At 45.7% G+C, this 26,871-nt stretch overlaps 2 protein-coding genes across 6 annotated transcripts in view; both read left to right on the forward strand.

Moving 5' to 3' along the window:
- Positions 1 to 1,798, forward strand: part of A4GNT (alpha-1,4-N-acetylglucosaminyltransferase) — a 10,879-nt gene extending 9,081 nt beyond the window's left edge. For 4 of the 5 annotated variants that reach the window (XM_017895824.1, XM_017895822.1, XM_017895823.1 and 1 more), the window contains exon 3: positions 632 to 1,323. In XM_017895824.1, coding sequence (XP_017751313.1) covers positions 632 to 1,252 — 621 coding nt within the window. In that variant the 3' untranslated portion in view covers positions 1,253 to 1,323. Of the gene's footprint in view, positions 1 to 631 lie in introns of all 5 variants that reach the window. The other variant, XM_017895825.1, reaches the window with a different exon arrangement.
- Positions 1,799 to 10,224: 8,426 nt separating this feature from the next.
- DZIP1L (DAZ interacting zinc finger protein 1 like) overlaps positions 10,225 to 26,871 on the forward strand; it is a 59,892-nt gene continuing 43,245 nt past the window's right edge. The window contains exons 1-6 of the mRNA XM_017895820.1: positions 10,225 to 10,536; positions 13,684 to 13,824; positions 21,830 to 22,411; positions 23,210 to 23,389; positions 23,567 to 23,757; positions 23,948 to 24,183. Coding sequence (XP_017751309.1) covers positions 21,911 to 22,411; positions 23,210 to 23,389; positions 23,567 to 23,757; positions 23,948 to 24,183 — 1,108 coding nt within the window. The 5' untranslated portion in view covers positions 10,225 to 10,536; positions 13,684 to 13,824; positions 21,830 to 21,910. The remainder of the gene's footprint in view (positions 10,537 to 13,683; positions 13,825 to 21,829; positions 22,412 to 23,209; positions 23,390 to 23,566; positions 23,758 to 23,947; positions 24,184 to 26,871) is intronic.

A 26,871-nucleotide genomic window follows, 5' to 3' on the forward strand; every position in this document is an offset into this window, starting at 1 on the left:
GGAGTCTCACTCTGTCCACCAGGCTGGAGTGCAGTGGCCCGATCTCGGCTCACTGCAAGCTCCGCCTCCTGGGTTCACGCCATTCTCCTGCCTCAGCCTCCCTAGTAGCTGGGACTACAGGCGCCCGCCACTGCGCCCGGCTAATTTTTTGTATTTTTAGTAGAGACGGGGTTTCACCGTGGTCTCGATCTCCTCACCTTGTGATCCGCCCGCCTTGGCCTCCCAAGTGCTGGGATTACAGGCGTGAGCCACCGCGCCCGGCCTACAGTTTCATATTTGTAGTTTACGTCACCCACATTGAAGAATGAATCATACAGTGCATTGTGAAATCTTTTCTGGATTTCTTCTTTATCTTTCCAATGCTTTAATGTTTTTAAAAAAACATTTCATGAAATCTTTAAAAGGTGCTAAAACCTTTCCATTGATGCTGATTGCTGCCAACTTTTACTTAAATGAAAATTTTGGAGTGAGGTAAATTTGGTAAATTTGCAAAATCGGGCTTGTGGCAAGTAGGATTTGGGAAGCTGGCTTATTTAACCCCTCCCCAGCTTCTCTGGGCCTGGCCTCCTGCTGTGATGCCCCTCCCTCTTCCCCCTGGCTACTTGGGACTGATTTGCACCTGCTCCTGCAGATCAACACCAGCATAGAGAGACACTGGCTCCACATCAGCTCGGACGCATCCCGCCTGGCCATCATCTGGAAATACGGTGGCATCTACATGGACACCGATGTCATCTCCATCAGGCCCATACCTGAGGAGAACTTTTTGGCTGCCCAGGCTTCTCGGTTCTCTAGTAATGGAGTATTTGGGTTCCTCCCCCAGCACCCCTTTTTGTGGAAATGCATGGAAAACTTTGTTGAACACTATAATTCAGACATCTGGGGCAACCAAGGCCCTGATTTGATGACAAGGATGTTGAGGGTATGGTGTAAACTTGAAGACTTCCAGGAGCTGAGCGACCTCAGGTGCCTGAACATATCCTTCCTACACCCCCAAAGATTTTACCCCATCTCCTATTCAGAGTGGAGGCGCTACTATGAAGTGTGGGATAGAGAGCCAAGCTTCAATGACTCCTACGCCCTGCATTTGTGGAACTACATGAACCAGGAGGGGCGGGATGTGATTAGAGGAAGCAATACACTGGTGGAAAATCTCTATCGCAAGCACTGTCCCGGGACTTACAGAGACCTGATTGAAGGCTCAGAGGGGTCAGTGACTGGGGAGCTGGGTCCAGGTAACAAAGAGAGCTAATACTGGGTTGCTGCTGCTGCAGTGTGGAAATGGACATTTCCTGGAGTGCCACATTTTCACTTTATCTCCACTGTCCTTTCGGGGGGGGTGGGTGGGTAGAGGGTTACCTCTCAAATGTCAGTTAGGATTAGCTTTCTCTGTCTATAATAGAACAATCCCAAATAATACTGGCTATAAAACATACACTCATGGTCCATGTGGCTGCTTGACCTCCAACCCACCATGTTTGCATTTCAGGCAGTAGGATGAAGAAAAGAGGAAAGGTGCACTTGCTTTATTTTGTGAAGACTTCCTGCTAGTACCATATAACACTTCCTCTTACATTGCACTGACTGAGATGTAGCTGCAAGAGAGGCTGGGAAGTTTAAGGAGGAAGAAAAAATGGGTACTGGGGTAGGCAGCTAACAGTTTTGCCACATGTTCTATTCAATACAGTAAAATTAATTCCAGGACCTGTTAGAGCATTGACTGAGGTAAAAAGAGACTTGATTTCTAGTCCTGATTTTGACATTCATTAATGCATTCAGTCAATAAATATTAACTGAGCCTGGTCTATGTGCCAAGCATTGATTTAGATGCTACAGATACAGCTGGATCAAGCAGATGAGGTCCTCAGCACTTATATCCTAATCCCTGGCCTCATGACCCTGGGACAGTCTCCTCTCCTCCCCAGGGTGTCTGGTGTTCTCTACCCTACCTCTTTCCAATATACACTTTAACCCTGTCATAATTGGCCCACAGAAACAAATTACAAACTCAGGCTATTTAAAACTGCTGCCCTTTTAGATTCACATAAAATTTACCTCCTGCATTTCAAAATGTCATGTTCAAAACACCATAAATAAACACAAATTTTATTTGTCAATTACAAATAAATTATTTATTTATTTTCAGGAGGTATGAGAATTATACTATTATGAGAATATTTCAGCAAACACTTACCAGCGAAGATTTTCTAGAACTTTCCTTTTGATAGTTTGCTTTATGGAAAAAAGTTTATATTTGCCCTCGAATATAAAATTATGATACCTTTTCAAACTATATCCATCTATCCCTCTTTTAGTCTAATATTTCCCCCTTTAGGAATCACTGCTGGCCAGGCACAGTGGTTCACATCTGTAATCCTGGCATTTTGGGAGGCTGAGGCAGGTGGATTGCTTGAGCCCAGGAGTTCAAGACCAGCCTGGGCAACATGGTGAAACCCTGTCTCTACAAAAAATACAAAAATTAGCTGGGTGTGGTGATGCATGCCTGTAGTCCAAGCTAGCTGGGAGACTGAGTTGGGAGGATCACCTGAACGTGGGAGGTTGAGGGTACAGTGAGCCAAGATTGTGCCACTGTACTCAGTCTGGGTGACAGAGCCAGATCAAAAAAAAAAAAAAAAAAAAAAAAAAAAAAAAAAAAAAATCACTGCTCTGACAGTCTTATTAAAAAATATTTACAAGTCATGTCTCATGCCCCAGCTTTATTTATTCACAGCTACTTGCTTTGGACTTGTAGATGTCTGATACCATTGTCAGGCTCTGAGGCTGCTGCCATACCCAATGGTTGTCCTCTGGGTTGTGTCCTAGGAACTGCTACTGGTTTTCAGTTCTCCTGACTGTCTCCATAGGTGAGGATTTCTAGGGCTAGCTGTCTTAGAGACAAGCAGGGACACATATGTCTCTCACTTCTACATCTAGAGAATGCATGACAAATGGTTCTTCAACTATCGAACATTCCTGACCGATAGTGTTTTGAGGGGTTTGATTAGAAATATTTTTGATACTTCAAAAATATGTGAATTGGCCATGCACATTGGCTCACGCCTATAATGCCAGCACTTTGGGAGGCCAAGGTGGGGGGATTGCTTGAGTCCAGGAGTTTGAGATCAGATTGGGCAAAACAGCAAGACTCTGTCTCTACAAAAAACAAATAGCCAGGCATGATGGCTCACCTGTAGTCCTAGCTACTCGGGAGGCTAAGGAAGGAGGATCACTTGAGCCCATGGGTTCTAGGTTATGGTGAACTGTGATCACACCACTGCACTCCAGCCTGGGCAAGACAGTGAGACCCTATGTCAAATAAATAAATAAGTAAATAAATGTACACACACACACACATACATACACAAATTCATTTTGATATTAATGATAGTTTGATGTTTATAGGGAGCTTTACCTGGCAGTAAATTATGTTTTTGATTAATATGTTTTTTGATTAATAAAAAATGTAGGAAATAAAGTAAAGTAATAATGTATCACTTAATGAATCCAGTTTGCTTAGTGAAAAAGAACATTTCAAAACATGGTGGTGGTGATGATGGCAAGAGTAGTAAGTGGTAAGAAATGTGAGGTTCCTGGGACCCCGGATAACCCTGGATTCCTTCTGGTCTTTTGTGAATCTATGCCATTAATTTATGTCAGGCTACATTTTGAGAATAGGCTCATGCTGGTGTTTTCCCCTGTATTAATTTTTTTTCAAATCCTACTCATTCTTAGAATTTCAAATAGGATTGTGTGGGGCAAAACGTGAAAGTGCCTGCTGTGTACTACTGTCAAGTTTGTAGATACCTCTCACTCTTTCTCTGCATATCTATTCCTGCTTATTGGTAAGAAGTCTCTTCCAAGTACCCTGCACTGCCACCTTGTCTGCCCTTGCTTTTTCCCCAGGACTCCCACAATTCAACAGGGCTGTCTCGTATCCTTCTCTAGGGTAACGGCCAGCATCAGTGCTGATTGGTTGGTATCTTTGCCAGACTCATTAAATATTTTGAATACCATTTCTGAGTTTCTCATATCAACGGTTAAAAAAATACAAATGTAATCATAAGATTCCATAACATGTGTTATGGCCAGCTGTGGTAGCTCATGCCTGTAATCCCAGCACTTTGGGAGGCTAATGGGGGCAGATCACTTGAGGTCAGGAGTTTGAGACCACCAGCCTGGCCAACATGATGAAACCCGTCTCTACTAAAAATACAAAAATTAGCCGGGCGTGGTGGTGGGTGCCTGTAATCCCAACTACTTGGGAGGCTGAGGCAGGAGAATCGCTTGAACTCAGGAGGTGGAGGTTGCAGTTAGCCCAGACTGTACCACTGCACTCCAGCTGGACAACAAGAGAAAATTCTGTCTGAAAAAAAAAAAAAAAAAGATACATGTTATTTGTATGCTGTTTTCACTTTAAAACGTATCTCTTAGGTACCTTTTTTTCGTTAGCACACCAAGATATACTTTTTTCTTTATAATGGTTGCATAGTATTTCATTGTAGGATACATGATACATAATCTATTTAATCGTTATTCAATTGGTGGATATTTAGGTTATACTAATTTTAATAGTACATGTAATACTATAGCAAAAAAATCCTGATTCCTGCATTTTTGAGGACTTTAAATTTTGATAATTATTTTTCAAGAAGGCTGTTTGAAACTGCCCATTTTCCCACTTTTCACCAATTTAAAACATCTACTTAATTTTGGCCAGTATAATAGTTTAAAACATGTAATTTTGATGTTCATTTTGGTAAGGTTGTTTACATGTTTAACTGGCAATTATTTTTATTCTATGAATCATCTCATCTTTTGTCCACTCTTCTTTTGGGTTGTTCTATTTCTTGTTGATTTGTAAGCACTCTTTTTTTTTTTTTTTTTTGAGACGGGGTCTTGCTCTGTCGCCCAGGCTAGAGTGCAGTGGCCGGATCTCAGCTCACTGCAAGCTCCGCCTCCCGGGTTCAGGCCATTCTCCTGCCTCAGCCTCCTGAGTAGCTGGGACTACAGGCGCTCGCCACCTAGCCCGGCTAGTTTTTTTGTATTTTTTAGTAGAGACGGGGTTTCACCGTGTTAGCCAGGATGGTCTCGATCTCCTGACCTCGTGATCCGCCCATCTCGGCCTCCCAAAGTGCTGGGATTACAGGCTTGAGCCACCGCGCCCGGCCATTGTAAGCATTCTTTATAAATTAATGTCGCTAATACTGTATCATTACATTGCATTTTTTTAGTTCTTTGTTTTTTAACCTCATTTAGGATGTTTTCATCATATATATTTTAAAGTTTTTATGTAATCCAACCGTTTTTTTGTCTTTTGGGTTTCATGCCATGCTTCCCTACCCTTCTGTCACCCTGCTCCCCTTCAATAAATAAAGGTAGAGCTCTCTCATCCAAGGGAATTATCAGGACCCTGAATCTCAGATGTATCTTCTAAACTAAGTAGCAAGGTTAATGCACTCTCCTTGTTGATACTGGGGCAGGGATTCTTAATTTAGGGGGCTGTGAAGAGATTTTGGGAGTCTGGGAACTTACATCTTTATTTTTACTAGCTGTTAACCAAAATGTATCATTTCTTTCAATTATGAATGCAGGCCAGAAACCGCAGTAGTATCAGTGAAACCTGTGACTGTCATTAAATATTAGTTTTTTCCTATCATGTTAAAGTTATTACAGATATCTTGAAACATTGTTTACACTCTTACTACTTTTAGATCAGATGCTAGGTCTTGCCATTTAATGTATTAATAAAAAATGCTATTATTTTGCACATTTTCTTGTGTTTTCATAGCTATATTTTCAATATTTTGATGTCCTCTGTAATTCTATGTTTTGCTTTGTACATTTAAAACTATTCTTAGATCGGGCACGGTGGCTCACGCCTGTAATCCCAGCACTTTGGGAGGCCAAGGCGGGAGGATCACAAGGTCAAGAGATCGAGACCATCCTAACCAACATGGTGAAACCCCGTGTCTACTAAAAATATAAAAATTAGCTGGGCGTGGTTGTGCGCGCCTGTAGTCCCAGTTACTTGGGAGGCTGAGGCAGGAGAATCACTTGAACCTGGGAGGCGGAGTGAGCCAAGATCGCACCACTGCACTCCAGCCTGGCGACACAGCAAGACACCGTCTCAAAATAAATAAATAAATAAATAAATAAAAAGTAAAAATAAAAACCATTCTGAGGAAAGGGTATGGGCTTCATCAAACTGCCACAGGGGGAATCCCTCCTCCAAAAGGCAAGAACCCAGGCAGGAGGCGGCTGGGGCATCTTCTTCCAGATCCCACCCCCCATCACTGCCAGCCAATGAGTGGCCATATCACAGCCACGCCTTAGGCCAAGCTTATCCAGCTCTGCATTTTCATTTTTGCAGAAGGGACGTTTTCTTGAGAAAGGAGGTCTTTTCGGTAGGTGCTCAGACTTCCTTCAAAGTGATCTTTTCGGGGATTGGGCTAGAATGTACGATCTGCCTAAGAAAGAGTTTCTTCTCAGATCCTGCCACTTCTAGACATGTCAGAGTGCAGGCCTTTCTTTTGTTACTAGATTCTTAGATTTTTCAGGAGAAACCAGCAAACCAGATTTCATGTAAAACCCCCCTCTGACTGTATGCCTGCCTATGTATACATCAACCCAGAAAGGCCAACAATACACCTTTGACCTTAAATCACCTCAGGGCTCTTTAGTGGCAGGCATCCCAGCACGGGGAGACCTGTCCATACACCTCAGATACATTTCCCTTCAGGAGAATGGGATCCAGAGCAGGCTTCTGAGGTGTGATGCCAGCATTTGGCAGCAGAGGGCACTCCTATTACAGGTTGCCTAGGCTGTGTCCTATTTCCTGAGGTGTAGGAGGGAGACCGTCTGTGAAAGGGGCTGAGCCAGGTCAGAGGGCAGGTGCCTAGTACTGGGCTGAGGAGGGAGTGAGGGGCCATTGGGGTATTGAAAATCCATCCTCCTGTCCTCCCACCCAGCAGTTGTGGGCCAGCTGCTCAGGGTGACAGGAATGTCTCCTGGACTAGCCAGCTAGGGCCGAGTCTGTGCACCTGTCCTCAGAGCTGATGCCAGATCTTTCTTATGTGTGCTGCAGTAGAGGTGGGCAGCAGAAATGACAGCTTTCCAGTGCCAAGTGATCTAGTCCTCTACAGGCTGTTGGTATCCTTGGGACTAAGAAAAGAACTTGGCACATAATAGGCACTCAGTAACTCTTCCCTTTGTTGAGGGTTGAACTAAGGCCTAGTAAGGGAAGAGTGTGAGGGTTCCACGCATGAGGTCTTGGTCAGCTCAAGATGGAGGATTTGGTTTTTGGCTAAGGTAGATTTGGGTGCATGTCAAGTCTACTTTCTTACACCAGCCCTGCAAAGGTGGGCACCCTATTTACACATGGGGAAATTGAGGCTGGTGGAAATAACACACACAAAGGTATCCTCAGAACTACTTTCTGTAAATGTCAGGGATATAGTGGGAAGAGAGCTGATAAGCAAATGTCCTAGGCGATTTCACAGTGTCAAGTCAGGAGGGCACACCACTGACTTGTGGGCTCAGGGCAGAGCCTACATATAATTTAGCTAATTTGGTTCTAACAACTCTTCTAGGTAGAGTTTACTTTTCCCATTTTACAGATGAGAAAAACAAAGATCAGAGAGGCTACGTGACGTTCCCAGGGTTATGTAGCTTGGGAATGTGGAATGTAGATGCGTCTTTGACTCCCAAAGCCTGGACTCTTCTTTTTGCTCTTCTGGGTGGCAGAAAACCCTGGGGTGAAAAAAGTGCCCTGACTAGGAGAAGACAGCAGGAACAAGATTCCCCATCCGAGTAGGTGGTGCACAGATATCCCAACTTGGTCCTGCTCCCTGCTCCATCTACTACTTCTTTTAATGTTTAAAAAATTGTGGTAAACTATACATAACATAAAATTTGCCATTGTAACCATTTTCGAGTGTACAATTCAGTGGTATTAAGTACATTCACATTATTGTGCAACCATCACTACCATTTATCTCTGGAACTTTTTCATCATTCCCAAACTGAGATTCTGTACTCATGAATCAATAACTACTCATTCCCCCTCCTCCAGCCACTGGTAACCACTATTCTACTTTCTGTCTCTGTGAATGGACTATTCTAGGTACAAGTGGAATCACACAACATTTCTAGGTATAAGTGGAATAATACAATATTTGTCCTTTTGTGTCTAGTTTATTTCATTTACATAATGTTTTTGCCTTGATCTGAATGGTTGTGTCCCTGCAAAATGGGATTGAAATCTTGACCCCCAAGGTGATGGTATTGGGAGGTGGGGCTTTAGGGAGGTACGGTTAGGTCATGAAGGTAGAGTCCTCATAATTGGGATTAGTGCACTTATGAAAGAAACCCCAGAGAGCAAGGTAGCCCCTTCTACTAAGTGAGGGTGCAGTGAGAAGATGACAGCTAGGAAACAGGCCCTCACCAGGCACCGAATCTGCCAGTGTCTCTATTTTGGACTTCCCAGCCTCCAGAACTGTGAGAAAAAACTTCTACTGTTTATATGCTACCCACTCAATGGTATTTTGTTATAGCAGCCTGAATAGATTAAGACAGTTTTCAAGGTTCATTCATATGTCAGAATTTCCTTCCCTTTTAAAGTTAATATTACATTGTATGGATATACCACATTTTGTTTACCCATTAATCTGTTGATAGACATTTGAATTGTTTCCACTTTTTGGCTATTGTGAATAATGCAATTATGAACATGAGTATATGAATATCTGTTTAAATCCCTGCTTTCAGTTCTTTGGGGTATATACCCAGAAATGGAATTGCTGGATCTTTTGGCAATTCGTGTTTAATTTTTTGAGGAACTACCATTCTGTGTCCACAGTAATGGTACCAGTTTACATTCCCACCAGCAATGCACAGGAGTTCCAGCTTCCCTGCATGTCCTTGACAATGCTTGCTCCCATACACATTTGCTTTGGCTGCCTTAAAATGTAGAGCTTGGCAGATTGAGACTTTGGTGGGAAGAGAGCCTTTGCAATGGAAAAAAGAGAAAGAGGGAGGGAGGGCGAAGAGTTGGAGGATGGAGAGAGAGAGAGAGAGAGAGTGTGTGAAAAGGAGCTTTTCCCCCCACTCTTCCCTGACCCTCATGGGGGCTGCACCGACTCCTAGAACCTTCAAGCAGTAAGACAGAGGTCCCCTCCACCAGGCACAGAGCTCTCCTTACACCTGGCCTCCTATTCCCAGCAACTTTAAGGAAGTATTTTTTTAACTGGCCATGGTTTTATCAAAAGCCTATTACGTTTTCGCCACAAAAGGATTTTCTTTAAAATAAAAATAAGGGTAAGTATTTGGTGTCCCTTGGGAGTGCTTTAGAGAAGAGGAATGAATACTGACATGTCCCATCTTCCCAGATGCAGAATTGTAAAAACAAACAAACATAATTGCTTTTCACATGTAAAAGAAAACTGAGTTAGAACATACTAGAGTTTTCTTTGCCACGAAAGAATTTACTTTCAGTGACTAAGCCAGAATTACTAGAGTTGCCAGGCCTAGGGACAGGACACATTCTAAGTGCTTAGCCAGGCTGGCCACGACTGACCATTTCTGCAAGGAGTCCACAAGAAGGCTCAGGGCAGCCCTTTCCTGCTCTTATCAATTTGAGTTAAGCAACAAACCTTTTGACCAAATATCAGCTCCATGGCACAACCCACAGTTATGGTGCCCACAAAACAGAATCTCAGCACAGCAACTATTGGCTATGGGAAGCGATCAGAGACTAACATCAGGAGAAAAAATACGTTTTTCAGTCCTGGGTTTCCAAGTTGGCATCCCCAGGGCAAACCAGCAGGTTGGGAGGGTAGGGGCTGGTGGGTGGCGGCTGCGGAGGGAAGGTGGCTGCCGCCTGTCTGATCAGACCTAGGGCACAACCAAAGAACTCTCCTAGCTTGGGATCAGGTCAGGAAGAAACCAGGACGGTCCCTTCAGGAGAGTGGGCAGGACTATCTGCCCGGGGGGCTGCGGCCGCCCCTGCACAGCAGGCCATCGATTATACCGGAGGCAGGGTGTGGGGAAACCGGGGCAAGTCCAGCCTCTCAGCAAGGCCAGGAAGCCATTCACTTGGATCCTGGATTTTACTAACGGATTAAACGTGGCATTCTCTCCTTCCCCCATCCGTTACAGACCTAAAAATAGCTCGTCCCAGAGGGGCCGGGAGAGGCTCCACCTCTTCTTGAGGTGGGGCGGGGCGGCTGTAGTAGGAGCGGGAGGCACCAGAGACCCCAAGTCACGAGCTGACGGGCTCACCGAGGAGCTCTCTGCCCGCGGCCCCGCAGGTTGGCGGCACCGGAGTGGGCCGGGCAGGCTCTGCCTCCGCCACAGCGAGCGCCCGGGCTGCGGGGAGCTGGGGAAGCATCCCGGGAACGGCGGGCGGTGAGCATTCCGGGAACCGTCTCTGGGCTGTCTGGGGCGGTGGAGCAAGTCTGGAGGCAGGACGTGGGGCGAGTAGGGGAGCCGCCACCTCGAGACGTCTTCCCGCCGCCCCCGGTTCCGGGCGACCCCACGGTGAGCGGGCCGCGCGGGAAAGCTATGCCAGGAATTAGTCCCGGGAGCGGGGCGGGTGGGTAGCTTGGCTGCACTCCGAAGGATCAGGGATTCGGGAGGTTAAACATTAGCCGGGGCGAACTCCCTGCCGGGGTGCAGCGGTGCGCGGGAAGAGCCGGCTGCGTGCGTCCCCACTGCCCAGGGCGCGCCCTTCCGGCCCAGCGCCGCTCTGCACGCCGGCCCCCTCCGCCTGCGCCTAACCGCGGCTCCCCAGGAGGGAAGGACCCGCGCGCTGGGGCAGTGAAGGCGTTAGCGGGAATGACGGGATGCCCCAGGACTCGGCTACACTGGGAAGACGGCCTTGGGTTTTTACTTTTGTAAAAAGAAACGTGATTTGGGAGGGTTTGATGATCTGAGTGCCTTAGGTAAAGGAGGATATTTTAGTAATTAGGTGATTTAAAAACAATAGCATTGGCATCTTTCGTTCCCCTTCTTCCTCTCCTGGGCTGGACCTCAGCAGGAGGCAGACGTGGTATTTTCATCTTGAGGTGGCTGCGAATAAAGTCCACCGAAGACCTGTTCAGTGCAGGACAGGGGTCCAGGAGACGGCAGAGGAGGAGGTCCGAGGGGGCTTGGGCAGGGCCTAGTTCACGGAGCCCTTCCTAGGGGCCCAGGGCCTAGGCTGCCCCTGCCTGGCCTCCTGGAATTCGATTTCTAACAGGACTTTGGAGAGAGTCCTGGGAAGTATGGGGTGTCCTGACTTGGCTTCCAACACCCTCATCTGCAGATAGGGTGTGTGACCTCTCCTCAGTTGCAGCCCCTAACACCTCTCCACACCCCTCCCGGATGTGAGGACTGGCCAGTGAGAACAACCCTGCTTAGGGAAGGCTGATCCTCTAGTCAAGTGGCTGATAAGGGGCCTTTTGTCTGTCTCGGTCAGCACCAAGGGTCTGGAGACACTTACCTCATCTGGAAATATTTTTTGATACTATCTAAATGCCTCATGAAGTTGTATGCTTCAGGTTGGAAACAGAAACCTGAATTCATGTGGGCACCGTAACTGTGGGTTGTGCCATGGAGCTGATACTTGGTTAAAAGGTTTGTTGCTCAACTCAAATTGACAGGAGCAGGGAAGGGCTGCACTGAGCCTTCTTATGGACTCCTTGCAGAGATGGTCAGTCCTGGCCAGCCTGGCTAAGCACTCACAATGTCTCCTGTCCCTAGGCGTGACAACTCTAGTAGTTCTGGCTTAGTCACTGAAAGTGAGCTCCGTGGCAAAGAAAACGCTAGTATGTTCTAAGCTAGTTTTCTTTTACATGTGAAAAGCAATTTGTTTGTTTTACAATTCTGCATCTGGGAAGATAGGACATGTCAGTATTCATTCCTCTTCTCTAAAGCACTCCCAAGAGACATCAGTCAAATACCTACCCCTATTTTATTTTATTTTATTTTTTGAGACGGAGTCTTGCTCTGTCACCCAGGCTGGAGTGCAGTGGCCGGATCTCAGCGCACTGCAAGCTCCGCCTCCCGGGTTCACGCCATTCTCCTGCCTCAGCCTCCCGGGTAGCTGGGACTACAGGCGCCGCCACCTCGCCCGGCTAGTTTTTTGTAGTTTTAGTAGAGACGGGGTTTCACCGTGTTAGCCAGGATGGTCTCGATCTCCTGACCTCGTGATCCACCCGTCTCGGCCTCCCAAAGTGCTGGGATTACAGGCTTGAGCCACCGCGCCCGGCCCCCCTATTTTTATTTTAAAGAAAATCTTTTGTGGCAAAACTTAATGGGGTTTTGATAAAACTATGGCCACTTAAAAATATCTCCTTAAAGTTGCTGGGAATAGGAGGCCAGGTGTAAGGAGAGCTCTCTCTGTACCCGGTGGAGGAAACCTCTGTCTTGCTGCTTGAAGGTTCTAGGAGTCTGTGCAGCCCCCAAGAGGATCAGGGAAGAGTGGAAAAGGAGAACACAACAGAATCTGAGAATAAGTCTAAGCTCTGCAGTGGTAGTACTTCAGGAGAGCTCCCAGGTCCCTGTTATCTCCGTTGAGGTCTCTGAAGCTCCCTTGCATACTGTGTGTGCATAGCCTGTTTGCAAACCATGTGAAGGTTTCCTTGGCAGCCACAACAATTAGCATTAATGACACGCCTGAGCTCCCCCAGTGGGCACCGCTGAAGTTAGCTTGGGAGCCAGGGCAGGTTTGTAAATGATTGCCTGGCAGCCACCTTGGAAACTTGGCTCCCTCAAGTTCTCCTCTTGACTGCATTCTTGAGGAAGCAGAAGAGACAATAAGATGGCGATGTTGTTGTTGTCTAGCTGTCAGTTTATGTTAAAAAAAAAGAAGTGTTTGGCCAATTTTGAGGAAGTCATTTTTGACAGATTATTGGTGGACCGGTTTTAGAAGAACCATAAAGTCTCCAGGGATTGTTTCACAGTGGGATAGCTGCCTTGTGAGGCGGTGAACAACCTGTCACTGGGAGTGTGCACAGCAAGGGTGGTAGATGGGTTTTCTATGTTCTAGATGGGTGTGGAATTGTCCCAGGCAGAAACCAACTCTTAACAATGAAACAAGTTTGAATGTAGCACAAATATTCTTTTGGGTCCTTTATTCATAATATTGATGTAGGACTGGGAAGTTTCCCAAAACCCTGTCATATATCTAAAGGTGATTAAACAGCTTCAGTTTTCCTAATGACAGTGAGTCGTTTCCTCTCTTTTTTTTTTTTTTTTTTTTGAGACGAAGTCTCACTGTGTTGCCCAGGCTGGAGTGCAATGGCGCAATCTCGGCTCACTGCAACCTCTGCCTCCCAGGTTGAAGTGATTCTCCTGCCTCAGCCTCCCGAGTACCTGGGACTACAGGTGTGCACCACGACACCTAGCTAATTTTTGTATTTTTGGTAGAGACAGAGTTTCACCATATTGGCCAGGCTGATTTTGAACTCCTAACCTCAGGCAATCTGTCCACCTTGGCCTCCCGAAGTGCTGGGATTACAGGCATGAGCCACTGCTCCCAGTTGACAGTGAGTCATTTCTACCTTGTATTTCTATTCCCAGATGTGGGAAAAGCAGTCTGCTCAAAATTCAGTCTGGATAAAGCACGATGTCCTTGCCCCTAGGGTGTATGGTTTCCAGGTAACATGCAACACTCTCATTCGGCTTTTTGTCTGCCTATCCTAGTCAGGACGCAAGCTGTGGAGCTGAGTCGGGTTCAGACAGGCCCTGCTGAAATACAGGGAGAATTTAGAATCTCCAGCACTAACCCTGTCGTGATTTGCTGTGAACTCTGTCAGCGCTTGTACTTTGGTCAAGAAAACTCAGGTATTGTAATTTCCATATGAGAAATAATTTGTATGTCATCAGCATCATTATTATCATTATTAAGAGTTTGGCATAATTGAAAAGCTCTGGAGTCAGATAGAACTTGGCTTGAATCTTGGCTTCGTTATTAGTAGCTGAGTGAGCAGGGCCCTTAGCTTCTCTGAGCCTCTGTTTCTACATCTGTGAGATGAGACAAACCATAGCCATCTAAAAGGCTATATGAGTTTAGAATTAGTACTTTTAAAGGCTGGCACAGTGCCTGGCATATAGATGTTTGATAAATGTTAACTGTTATACTATCATCATATCATAATCATCTTCAGGTTCCACAGTTCTGCTCCATCTTTATTTATTTATGTATTTATTTATATATTTTTTGAGACAGTGTTTCGCTCTTGTTGCCCAGGCTGGAGTGCAATGACACAGTCTTGGCTCACAGCTCACTGCAACCTCCACCTCCCGGGTTCGAGCAATTCTCCTGCCTCAGCCTTCCAAGTAACTGGGATTACAGGCGCCCACTATCACGCCCAGAAAATTTTTGTATTTTTAGTAGAGACGGGGGTTTCACCATGTTGGCCAGGCTGGTCTTGAACTCCTGACCTCTGGTGATCCATCTGCTTCAGCCTCCCAAAGTGCTGGGATTACAGGTGTGAGCCACAGCGCCTGGCCCTGCTCTGTCTTACAATGCCAGAGCTCTAGGACATCTAAGAATTGGACCCTTAGGGTTCTAGAAAAAGACATGAGTAATACTTTTGAGGTGCATTAAAACCTCATGAACTCAGACCCCTAATTCTGTGTAGCTGGGAGTGGGGCTGCCACCTTCTGTGTTTATGGAGTATGCTCAGAGTGTAAGTATGAAGGTTTCAGGGCTGCTCAGGAAGCAAGCTCCAACACTGAGGCCATATCTTGACAGTCAGCGTGGGCGCTGCGACTTCTCACTGATATGCCTGATTCCACCTGCCAGGGCTCCTGCACTCTCAGCTCTTATTAGTAGCCCATGGGATTAAACTATGGATGCAGATGGTCAACAAATCAGCATTTACTAAGTCTGAATGGCATTTCCCTCCAATGAGTCTGAATGAGGGATTCCTAACTCAGCTTTTACTCTTTATCCTAACTCTTGGCAGTCCGTAGCCCTATTTATTCAAGACCCAAAGAATATAGAATTTTAAGTCAGATATTCTGAGATTTCAACAATTTTGCTCAGTTCAGTAGCAATCTGGGTGCCAGGCTGGGGACGGGGATACAGCAGATATGAATAAGCCATGGTCTCAGCCCCTGTAAAGTTCATAGCCAGGGGAGTAGGGGAGGAAGGAGACAGAAGTGTCCTGGTATGGGCCCCTCCTGGGTGTTCCCAGAGAACCCTTTCCCAGCTCCTGTCTTGGCACTTGCCACTCTGTGGGTTAATTTGTGTGTATTTTTCTGTCTCTCTGGAGAAAAAAACTTTGGAGCCAGACACTATCACTTACTAGTTGTGTGATTGTGGGAAAGTCATTTCCCCTGTTTGTTTCCTTTCTCTGTTTCCTCTCTTTGTTCACTCTCTGTTTCTTCATCTGCATAATAGGTTGTTGTGAGAATTAAGTGGGATAATACATGTAAAGCCTTAGCACTGAGTATGGAAAATAATAGAATTCCAGAAATGTGAACTATTTTTATTAACAACAGTAGGGATAGTTGCCCAGGTCATCATTGATCCCGAGTGCCAGTCATGATGCCTGGCACTTAGTAGGGCCTCAGGAATCATTTGTTGACGGGATGGAGATATGAATGTTGCAGAGACACCCTAACAGACCAAAGTGTATGCTCTGTACTCTGGAAGCCCAGGGGAGGGGCAGGGAACTTTGACTGTGAGCCTAGCAGGGATTTATGGTGGTAATCATTTATTTATTTATTTAATTATTTTTATTTATTTATTTTTATATTGTGGGCAGTTTTTTTTTTATTATTATACTTTAAGTTCTAGGGTACATGTGCACAACATGCAGGTTTGTTACATATGTATACATGTGCCATGTTGGTTTGCTGCACCCATTAACTCGTCATTTACATTAGGTGTTTCTCCTAATGCTATCCCTCCCTTCTCCCCCAACCCCACAACAGGTCCCGGTGTGTGATGTTCCCCACCCTGTGTCCAAATGTTCTCATTTTCTATTCCCACCTATGAGTGAGAACAGGCGGTGTTTGGTTTTCTGTCCTTGCGATAGTTTGCTCAGAATGATGGTTTCCAGCAAGGACTTCATGACTAAAACACCAAAAGCAATGGCAACAAAAGCCAAAATAGACAAATGGGATCTGTTTATTTTAGTTTTAATTTTACTTTAAGTTCTGGGATACATGTGCAGAATGTGCAGGTTTGTTACATAGGTATATATGTACCATGGTGTTTTGCTGCACCTATCAACCCGTCATCTAGGTTTTAAGCCCCGCATACATTAGGTATTTGTCCTAAAGCTCTCCCTCCCCTTATCCCCCACCCCGCAAAAGGCCCAGGTGTGTGATGTTTCCTCCTTGTGTCTGTGTGTTCTCATTGTTCAACTCCTACTTATGATTGAGAACATGTGGTATTTGGTTTTCTGTTCCTGTGTTAATTTGCTGAGAATGATGGTTTCTAGCTGCATCCATGTCTCTGCAAAGTACCTGAACTCATTCTTTTTCGTGGCTGTGTAGTATTCCATGGTGTATATGTGCCACATTTTCTTTATCCAATCTGCCATTAATGGGCATTTGGGTTGGTTCCGAGTCTTGGCTATTGTGAATAGTGCTGCAATAAATATGTGTGTGCATGTGTCTTTATAGTAGAATGATTTATAATCCTTTGGGTATATATCCAGTAATGGTATTGCTGGGTCAATTTGTATTTCTGGTTCTAGGTCCTTGAGGAATCACCACACTGTCTTCCATAATGGCTGAACTAATTTACACTCCCATTTGGAGGTAATCATTTGTAAGCAGGGCCTTGAAACATGCATCGACCTTTACTTGGAACAGAAGGAGGTGGCGAAGGACCATCTATACCAAGAGGCAGCATAGAATAGGGGTTAGGAGCCCAGACTGGAGTCAAGCTGCCTGGGTGTGAATCTTACCTCTGGATCTTGGGCAAGCTTCTTTATTTCTCTGTGGCTTAGATGATAATAGTACCTCCTCAAGGGCTGGTCCTGAGAGATATATGAGTGCTTCTTTGTAAAGCTTTTAAAAACAGTGCCTATACATAAAATAAACAGCCCAGAGGTATGAAAGTGTGGAAGACAAGTAATATGGTTAAATGGGAGATGCAGCTAGAAAGGTAGGTTTGGAAACAGTTCATCAAAGTCTTTGAATATCACTCAGTGTATTTAGAATTAGCCAACAAGGAACACAAAATCCATTCCTCTGTGGCTGGAGCTCAATAGTGGTTTCCCACTTTAAGCAGGGCCTGCACTCTCAGGTTTGCCACAATCCCTAATGTTTCCTAATCCAGCACTCCACAGATTTAGTGATTCTAAATCAGTAAGTCTCGGGATCTGCATTTCTAACAAATTCCCAGGTGATGCTGATGCTGCTGATCCAGAGACCACACTTTGAGAACCACTGCCTTATTGTATCTTGGACACTAAGATGGCGAATGAGTTGCTGTTTATCAGCATGCATGCACTGTGGTTTCTTTCACATCTGCTACATTTTGTGCATTTAATGTTACTTTTCTGGCCCTGGTGGAACTTGGGTTTGCAATTCCTGGCATAGTCAGTATGGAATGGTTGGGTATAAGATCACAAGAGACCGAGGGGCTACAGAGAAAGAGATTTGGGGGTGACTGAGGCTCAGCCTAGAGCAAGCCTATAGTAGCCGAAGCTGTGAGCTCATTCCTCGGGATAGCGTGCAGGGAGACATGGGTTGCAGGTGGATAGCAGAATATCAAGGGGGCACTGGCACACCCTGTCATAAAAGAAAGAGGAAAGAATAGTTACTGTTTAAGGAACAGCATTCAAACAGGTAGGAGGAGAGATGAGAAAGAGAGAGTGGCTGATGGAGAGTTCTTGACTTTATTATTAGAGAGAGGACTGTTGGCAAACATCTGAGGCCAAAGCTTAAATAGTTAAACAGTACAGTTCTCAGGTGAGCTCACCTGAAAGCTGGGACATCAGGAAGCAGGTGTCTCGTTACCCTTGCCCACAGCATGCCTGGTAACCTGCTGTTGCTCTGAGGCACAGCTTGTTGTGAGCAGTCATCCCTGAGGCTCTGGTGGCACAGTTGCAGCTTTGGAGCTAAGCATGGTGAGTATCATGTCACCTAACTCCTTTTTTTTTCCCCTCATAACATGGCAGAAACGTGCTAGTCTTCTCATGGCCATGGTGGGAGTGCTTACGTCTGGCTGGTTTTCTTTTTGGAGTACTTGTTGGGAAAGAGTATCTGAGAAAGGGAAGGATGGAGCTGAAACTGAAAAGGTGGGCCAGTGGCATCCTGTAGGCAGTCTCAAGACCAGGCTAAGAGGTTTGCATTTGGTACAGTGGGAATAGGGAGCCGTGCTGAGCTCCAGGGTGGGGAGCAGCTGTGTGGTTAGTATAGCTCCATAGCCCAGGACCTGAGCTTGGGTGGGACCCACATAAGTATACTATAAATGAGGAGTGAAGAAATGGATGAATTGGAGGTTTAAGGGATAAAGGATGATAATCTGATCAAAGCAAAATTTTAGGAGGAATAGCCCCAAGAATCAATGTTGAGTGGTTCAAAGTGCATAAGCTTTGGTGCCAGATGAACCTACAATTACACTTCAAATCTGGCCTCCTGTTTTCATCCATTTTGTACTGCTCCAACAGAGTAACACAGACTGGGTAATTTATAAAGAAAAGAAATAAATTTCTCACAGTTCTGGAAGCTTGAAGCGCAATGTCAAGTCCAATATCAAGTCCAATATCGAGCTTGAAGTCCAATATTGGGCAAGGGCCTTCATGCTGCATCATCTCTTGGTGGAGAGTGGAAGGTCAAGAAAGCACAAGAGCAAGAGGGAAGGGGACTGAATTCCTCTTTTCATCAGGAACCTACTTCTGTGGTAACTAACCCACTCCTACAATAATGACATTCATCCATTCATGAGGGCAGAGTCTTCGTGACTTAATCACCTCTTAAAGGTACCATCTCTCAACACTGGTGCATTGGGGATTGAGTTTTCAACATCTGACCTTTGAGGGATGCCAAATTTGTAAAATGAGAATAATAATACCTGTTTGTAGGTTTGTATTAGGAGTTTGTATCTAGCACAGAGGGTGGCACTCTCTGCAGAGTTGCCAGTGTTATCACTGAGCACCTTCCCCTTGCATCTTCTCCAAGTCTCATAGCACCCTGTGAGGTAGGCAGGGCTGGCCTGTCACTGCCTTTCACAGAAGAAGACAGTGGCCCCCAGCCTAGTCCTACCATTTTTTAAAGGCCTTCTTACTTCTGAAGCTGATTACTTCTTTGACTTTCTGTGGCACTTTTTAAAGTGCACTTTCTATTGCACTTTTTAAAGTCTGAATCATGGACCAGGTGCGGTGGCTCATGCCTGTAATCCCAGCTCTTTGGGAGGCCGAGGTGGGTGGATCATGAGGTCAGAAGTTTGAGACCAACCTGACTAACATAGTGAAACCTTGTATCTACTAAAAATACAAAAAATTAGCCGGGTGTGGTGGAGTGTGCCAGTAATCCCAGTTACTCTGGAGGCTGAGGCAGGAGAATTGCGTGAACCCGGGAGGTGGAGGTTGCAGTGAGTCGAGATTGCGCCGTTGCATTTCAGCCCGGGCGACAGTTCAAAAAAGTCTCTAAAAAAAAAAAAAAAAAAAAAAAAAGAAAGAAGACTGAATGATGTCATCTCGAAAGGACTTGATTAAATAGGGTAAAATGTTCCTCTTGTTGCCTTAGTCAGATTCTCACTTATGCAAGAGCTGAAGTTCTATGTTTTCTTTTAAAAAATAATAAAAGTGATAGAAGATGATAAGAACTTTGAATAGTACAGAGAGGCAGAAAGTGAAAAATAAAAGTCCTCTAATCTCCATTCTCACTTCCCAGAGGCAGCCATTGCTAATAGCTTCTTGTCTATCTTTCCAGAAACAGTCTATGCTTATGAAATAATGTACATAAATGAATCATATATATGAATTATAAATGAGCATATTTTATTCATTATAAAACTAATTATAACAAATATGAGTCTTTTCATATGTATGTGTGTGTGGGCATATATATGTGTGTATACATATGTGTATGTATATGTGTGTATATATGTGTGTATATATGTGTGTGTATATATGTGTGTGTATATATATGTGTGTGTATACATATGTGTGTGTGTATACAAATATGTGTGTGTGTGTGTGTGTGTGTGTATATATAGACTCTCCATGTCTGTGGATTCTGCATCTGCAGATACAACAAACTGCGGATCAAAAATATTTGGAAAAAAAAAGGATAGTTTCTTCTGTACTGAACACGTACAGACTTTTTTTCTCGTCATTATTCCTAAATAATTAAGTATAACAGCTATTTTTATAGCATTTACATTGTATTAGGTGTTATAAATAATCTAGAGATGATTTAAAGTTTATGGGAAAATGTGCATAGGTTATATGCAAATACTATACCATTTTATATAAGCAATTTGAGTATCTGTAGATTTTGGTATCTGAGGAGTGTCCTGAAACCAATCCCTCGTGGACACTGAGAGACGACTGAATATGTATGTATATATATAATGATCATCATTGGTCTGTGAAGGCCTATTTACCTGTCTATCTGACCATCACCACCCACACACCATCCATCTATTCATTTATTTATCCCCATTCCACACTCCTGTTTCCCTCCCTCCTCTCATAGATAACCATTCTAATATGATATATATCTTTCACTTTGGTAAGTTATTAAATATGATTATATTAATATGTCATTAAAACACAAATAGAGGTATATATGCCTATTTTGTGTGTGTTTACATATATATATCAGAGATTATAGTTTCGTGTCAGTACATATAAGTCTGCTTTATACCAATCAATAGCTGCATAATATTCCATTGCCTAGAGATACATTGTACTTTGCTTTCTTCTACTTTTTCTTGTACTTTGCTTGTATAAAAGATACTACAATGACAATTTTTTCACAAGTACCTTTGTACATATGAGTTTGTCTGTAGCATAATTATAATTTTTAGTAGTGGAATGTTCAAAATTCCCGTTGATATTGTCAAATACTCTTCAGAGAGAACAGTTCATATGCTCACCAAGAGTTTTGAAAGTAGAATCTGAGTCTTGGCAAACGAACTGGAGATCTTTTTACTTAACTGTTAAGTTAAAAAAGCCCATGATGGATTGAGCATCATGTGGCAGACTCCGTGACTCCCTTAAGCCCCTCCTGACAGGGGTGGACATCATTTCACTCACATTCCAGGAGAGAGAACTTAGTCATATGATCATACGTTATTGCTGGAGAAGCTGGGAAAGGTAATTCACTCGTGTTCCACTAGAATCCTGTAGTTATAGGAGAAAGAGAAGACAGGGTAGATTTTAAGTACCTTGGTCACTCACAGCAAGTTGTTGGACTTTATCCTGATATAAAAATAGGGTTGCAGAAGGACCTATTTCTAAATTTGATAGCCAGCTGCTGACAAAGGCCTTTGCCATGCACTCCTGCAGTGGAGGTGGGCTTTGCAGAGGGGGCTCACTGAGGACCTGCTATGTACCAGGCACTAGGCTGGGTGCTTCACTTGCCTCATTCCTCACCACACGCCTACACAGTGGGCCCCATGTTCCTCCTTAGACCCAGGAGGCTTAAAGATGTGCAGGGACTTGCCCAAGGCAGAACATTCGAATTCACATCTGTGTGATTGCAAAGCCCACATTTTCTTTCCACAGCTCTGGCCATGTCAGCACACACCATGAATGCTATAGCTGCTGCAACGACACATCACTTTGTCCCACTTAGGCCTTTGCTGGCCAGATATACAGTATGTGCAGCCACACACACCTCACCTAACTTGGACTCTCTTCTCATTTTCCAGGCCTTCTCTCAGCTCCTTGGCCTACTGCCGTGGTCTTGGTGCCACCCTCCTCTGGTGGTCAGCTCAGGGCTTCCTCTGCCCATGCAGTCCCCAGCTGCCACTGCTGAGGGCCTCAGTGGCCCCCTCTTTGGGGCCTACACGTTCCCCACCTTCAAGTTTCAGCCTCGCCATGATAGCATGGACTGGAGGCGCATTAGCACCCTGGATGTAGACCGCGTGGCCCGGGAGCTGGATGTGGCCACTCTGCAGGAGAACATTGCTGGCATCACCTTTTGCAACTTGGACCGGGAGGTATGCAACCGCTGTGGGCAGCCTGTGGACCCGGCACTGCTCAAGGTGCTGCGCCTGGCACAGCTTATCATCGAGTACCTGCTGCACTGCCAGGATTGCCTGAGTACCAGCATTGCCCAGCTGGAGGCACGGCTGCAGACCAGCCTGGGCCAGCAGCAGCGTGGTCAGCAGGAGCTGGGCCGCCAGGCTGACGAGCTCAAGGGTGTGCGGGAGGAGAGCCGCCGGCGTCGCAAGATGATCAGCACCCTGCAGCAGCTGCTAATGCAGACAGGCGCCCACAGCTACCACACGGTGAGGAATCTCCACCAGGCAGGCAGAATGGGAGGGCTGTGCGCTCCAGCCACTTGGCAGCTGTTGCCACTGGGCAGCACTGCTGGGGCCACAAGGCTGCTGGGGGCTGTTGTCACTGGTTAGGAGCAGATTTCAGAGATGCTGCTCATGGCCAGAGAGCCTAGGGATGTCTCGTTAGGTTCTACAGTGTGTGTGTGTGTGTGTGTGTGTGTGTGTGTGTGTGTGTGTGTATAGACTGTACATGTGTTGGAGGTGTGTGTGTTTATGGAGAGGGTGCATGTCTAGTGTATGTATATACATGAATGTATGGAGAGTGTGTGTGTGTTTGTAAATGGTGTGATATGTGTGTGTGTTTAATGTGTGTGTATATGTGTGAATACTTGAAGGGTACCTCTGTGTGTATGTAGGGTGTGTGATGTGTAATGTATGCTTGTACTATATTATAAAGGATACAACTCTGGAGCATGTATAAAAAGGTGTATTAATAGTGTTTGTGACCAAGAAACAGCTTCTCTGCTCCTTCTGGAATCTCTGCCTGGTTCAGCTCACCTGCCTCCACTCCTGCTTCTACCATGTTCATCAGAAGTCCTACAAGATGCCACCTCTGGCCCCCGGGCCTTCAGCAGCTGCTCCTACATGAGTAGGCCCAGTGCCTGCATTGGCTCCTTGAGCTTCTCCTGAGTGGGCAGCAGCAGCTTCCGGGTTGGCCTGGGTGGAGGCTGTGGTGGGGCCAGTGGCATGGTAGGCATCACTGCCATCACGGTCAACCAGAGCCTGCTGAGCCCCCTTAACCTGGAGGTGGACCCCAACATCCAGGCCATGCGCACCCAGGAGAAGGAGCAGATCAAGACCCTCAGCTACAAGTCTGCCTCCTTCATCGACAAGGTGCGGTTCCTGGAGCAGCAGAACAAGATTCTGGACACCAAATGGAGCCTCCTGCAGCAGCAGAAGACGGCTCAGAGTCAACACAGTCAACATGTTCAAGAGCTACATCAACAACCTTAGGCAGCAGCTGGAGACTCTGGGCCAGGAGAAGCTGAAGCTGGAGGCAGAGCTTGGCAACATGCAGGGCCTGGTGGAGGGCTTCAAGAACAAGTATGAGGATGAGATCAATAAGCGTACAAAGATGGAGAATGAATTTGTCCTCATCAAAAGGATGTGGATGAAGGTTATGTGAACAAGGTGGAGCTGGAGTCTCACCTGGAAGGGCTGACTAACAAGATCAACTTCCTCAGGCGGCTGTATGAAGAGGAGATCCAGGAGCTGCAGTCCCAGATCTTGGACATGCCTGTGGTGCTGTCCATGGACAACAGCCGCTCCCTGACATGGACAGCATCATCGCTGAGGTCAAGGCGCAGTACAAGGAGATCGCCAACCGCAGCTGGGCTGAGGCTGAGAGCATGTACCAGATCAAGTATGAGGAGTTGCAAATGCTGACTGGGAAGCACAGGGATGACCTGCAGTGTACAAAGACTGAGATCTCCGAGATGAACCAGAATATCAGCCAGCTCCAGGCTGAGATTGAGGGCCTCAAAGGCCAGAGGGCATCTCAGATGCCAAGCAATGTGGGGAGCTGGCCATTAAGGATGCCAACACCAAGCTGTCTGAGCTGGAGGCCGCCCTGCAGCAGGCCAAGCAGGACATGGCACGGCAACTGCATGAGTACCAGGAGCTGATGAATGTCAAGCTGGCCCTGGACATCGAGATTGCCATCTACTGGAAGCTGCTGGAGGGTGAGGAGAGCCGGCTGGAGTCTGGGATGCAGAACACAAGTATCCATACAAAGACCACCAGCAGCTATGCAGGTGGTCTGAGCTCAGCCTATAGGGGCCTCAGCTACGGCCTGGGCTCCAGCTTTGGCTCTGGTGCAGGCTCCAGCTCCTTCAGCTGCACCAGCTCCACCAGGGGCCACTGTGGTTGTGAAAAGATAGAGACTCGCGATGGGAAGCTGGTGTCCGAGTCCTCTGACGTCCTGCCCAAGTGAACAGCTGCGGCAGCCCCTCTCAGCCTGCCCCTCCTGTGGCTGCCCCAGGGCCCGGGGTGATGGTGGGAGGCTGCTGTGCAGGGTAGCACAGGGAACGGGAGACCCACCTGAGGCTCAGCCCTAGCCCTCAACCCACCTGTGGGGAGTTTACTGCCTAGGAACCCCCCTTGCCCATGCCCATGCCTCCAGCTACAAAACAATTCAATAGCTTTTCTTTTTTTTTTTTTTTTTTTGGTCCAAAATAAAACCCCAGCTATCTCTGCCAAACAAACAAACAAACAAAAAACAAAAAAATAGTGTTTGTGTGTGTGTGAATGAATGAAGGAAGGGTATATATGTGAGTAAGAGTGTGTGTATGTACTTATGGAGAGTGTGTAAGGATGCGTATGTAAAAGAAGGATGTATATGTGTCTAAGACTGTATAAGGGTGTGAGTGCGTGCATATTTATGTATGATGGAGGATTTGTATGTGTATGTAGAGGAGTGTGTTGTGTAAAGGTGTGTGTGTGTATGTGTTGAATCTATGTGTGACAAGGGATTGGTGGAGCCAGGCCTATTCTGGAATACTGACTCCATTATTCTACTAAGTGACAGTTCATTTCCCAAAGCAGCATGGAGCATTTGAATGTGTCTCTGCGGAAGTATGGATTGGGGACGTTTTCCTTTAATAAAATTGTCATGGCGGCTAGGCCCTGTGCCAGGCTCTGAGGATGTGGGCACAAGTCATGCTGGTTCAGGTTTTAAGACATTCATAGTTTGTGGATGGGTGGGTTACCTATTTCTGCTCATAACACTTCTGACACCAAATGTGTGTTTTTTTTTCCTTACACCAACCAATTCTCCAATGCCAACTGGGTGCCCTTCATTTCAATTCTGACACTATCTACCTGGAGTTAGCATCGGATCCTATGAGTTAAGGAATCAGTCCCATAAGACTGGTCAACTTCAGATACCCAGGCCTCCTGTACTTCTGACTAAAGTGGCCACAAATTGAGGGTTCCCATAACTCCATCCTTGAGTTCATAGACTGGTCCAGTTCAGATACCAGGCCTCCGCTACTTCTGATCTAACTGGCCACAAATGAGGATTCCCATAATTCCATTCCTGAGGTTCAATTAATTTGCTAGACATGGTTCACAAAACTCAACATTTTATTACCAGTTTATTATTAGGATAGAAGTCAGAATAGTCAAATGGAAGAGATGCACTTGAGGACAAGAGAGTACAAGGTATGGGAGAAGGGACTCAGAACTTCCCTGCCCTTTCTGGGTGTGCCACCTCCTAGCATCTCAGTATTTACCCATCTGGAAACTCTCTAAATCCCATTATTTAGGGGTTTTATGGAGATTCCACCAAGCATGCATAATTGATTAAATCATTGGTCATGGCTTAGTAGTCCAGCCCCTCTTCCCTCCCTGGGGCTGGAGGGTGGGGCTGAAAGTTCCAACCCTCTCCCCGTGCCTTGGTCTTTCTGGTGACCAACCCCATCCTGGGAGGATTACCTGAGCCCAGCATCCTTTGGCTGTTGAGCCAAAGAGAAAAGGATGGGGTTGGTCACCAGAAAGTCATCTGTGGGGTGGGACAGAAGGTGCCCCACCAGTCCTTTCATTAGCATACAAAAAACACTGCCTTAGTAAGTTTAGTGTTGCTATAAAGGAATACCCGAAGCTGGGTAATTTATAAAGAAAAGAGGTTATTTGACTCACAGTTCTGCTGGCTGGAAGGTTCAAGACTGGGCACCTGGTGAGGGCGTCTGGCTGCTTTCACTCCTGGTGGAAGGTGAAGGGGAGCTGGCCTATGCAGAGCTCATGGCAAGAGCGGAAGCAAGGGGAGAGGGAGGTGCCAAGCTCTTTCTAACAACCAGCTCTGTCAAACTAATAAGAATGAGAACTCCCTCACCTTCAAGGGAGGGCATTAATCTTCATATGAGGGATCTGCCCCATGACCCAAATACCTCCCACTAGGCCCCACCTCTCAACATGGCCACATTGGAGATTAAATTTCAACATGAGATTTGGAAGGGACAAACATTCAAACTATAGTAGATGCTCTTATTACTCTGGAGATTCCAAGGATCTCAGAATCTCTTGTGTCATGAACTGGGGACTAAGACCAAATATTATTACAAAAGATGCTTTTATCACCCTTATCACTCTGAAGATTTTAAGTCAGGGGTGTCCAATCTTTTGGCTTTCCTGGGCCACACTGGAAGAAGAAGAATTGTCTTGAGCCTCACATAAAATACACTAACATTAATGATAGCTGATGAGCTAAAAAAAAAAAAAATTCCTAAAATCTCACAATGTTTTAAGAAAGTTTACAAATTTGTGTTGGGCCGCATTCAAAGCTGTTCTGGGCCACATATGGCCTATGGGCTGCAGGTTAAACAAGCTTGTTTTAAGTGTTTTAGGAGCTCCCTGCCAGAAACTAGGAACAAAGACCAAATTTACATTTTTTTTTTTTTTTTTTTTTTTTT

Source organism: Rhinopithecus bieti, unplaced genomic scaffold (assembly GCF_001698545.2).
Source record: "Rhinopithecus bieti isolate Rb0 unplaced genomic scaffold, ASM169854v2 scaffold_26603, whole genome shotgun sequence".
Taxonomy (NCBI): Eukaryota; Metazoa; Chordata; class Mammalia; order Primates; family Cercopithecidae; genus Rhinopithecus; species Rhinopithecus bieti.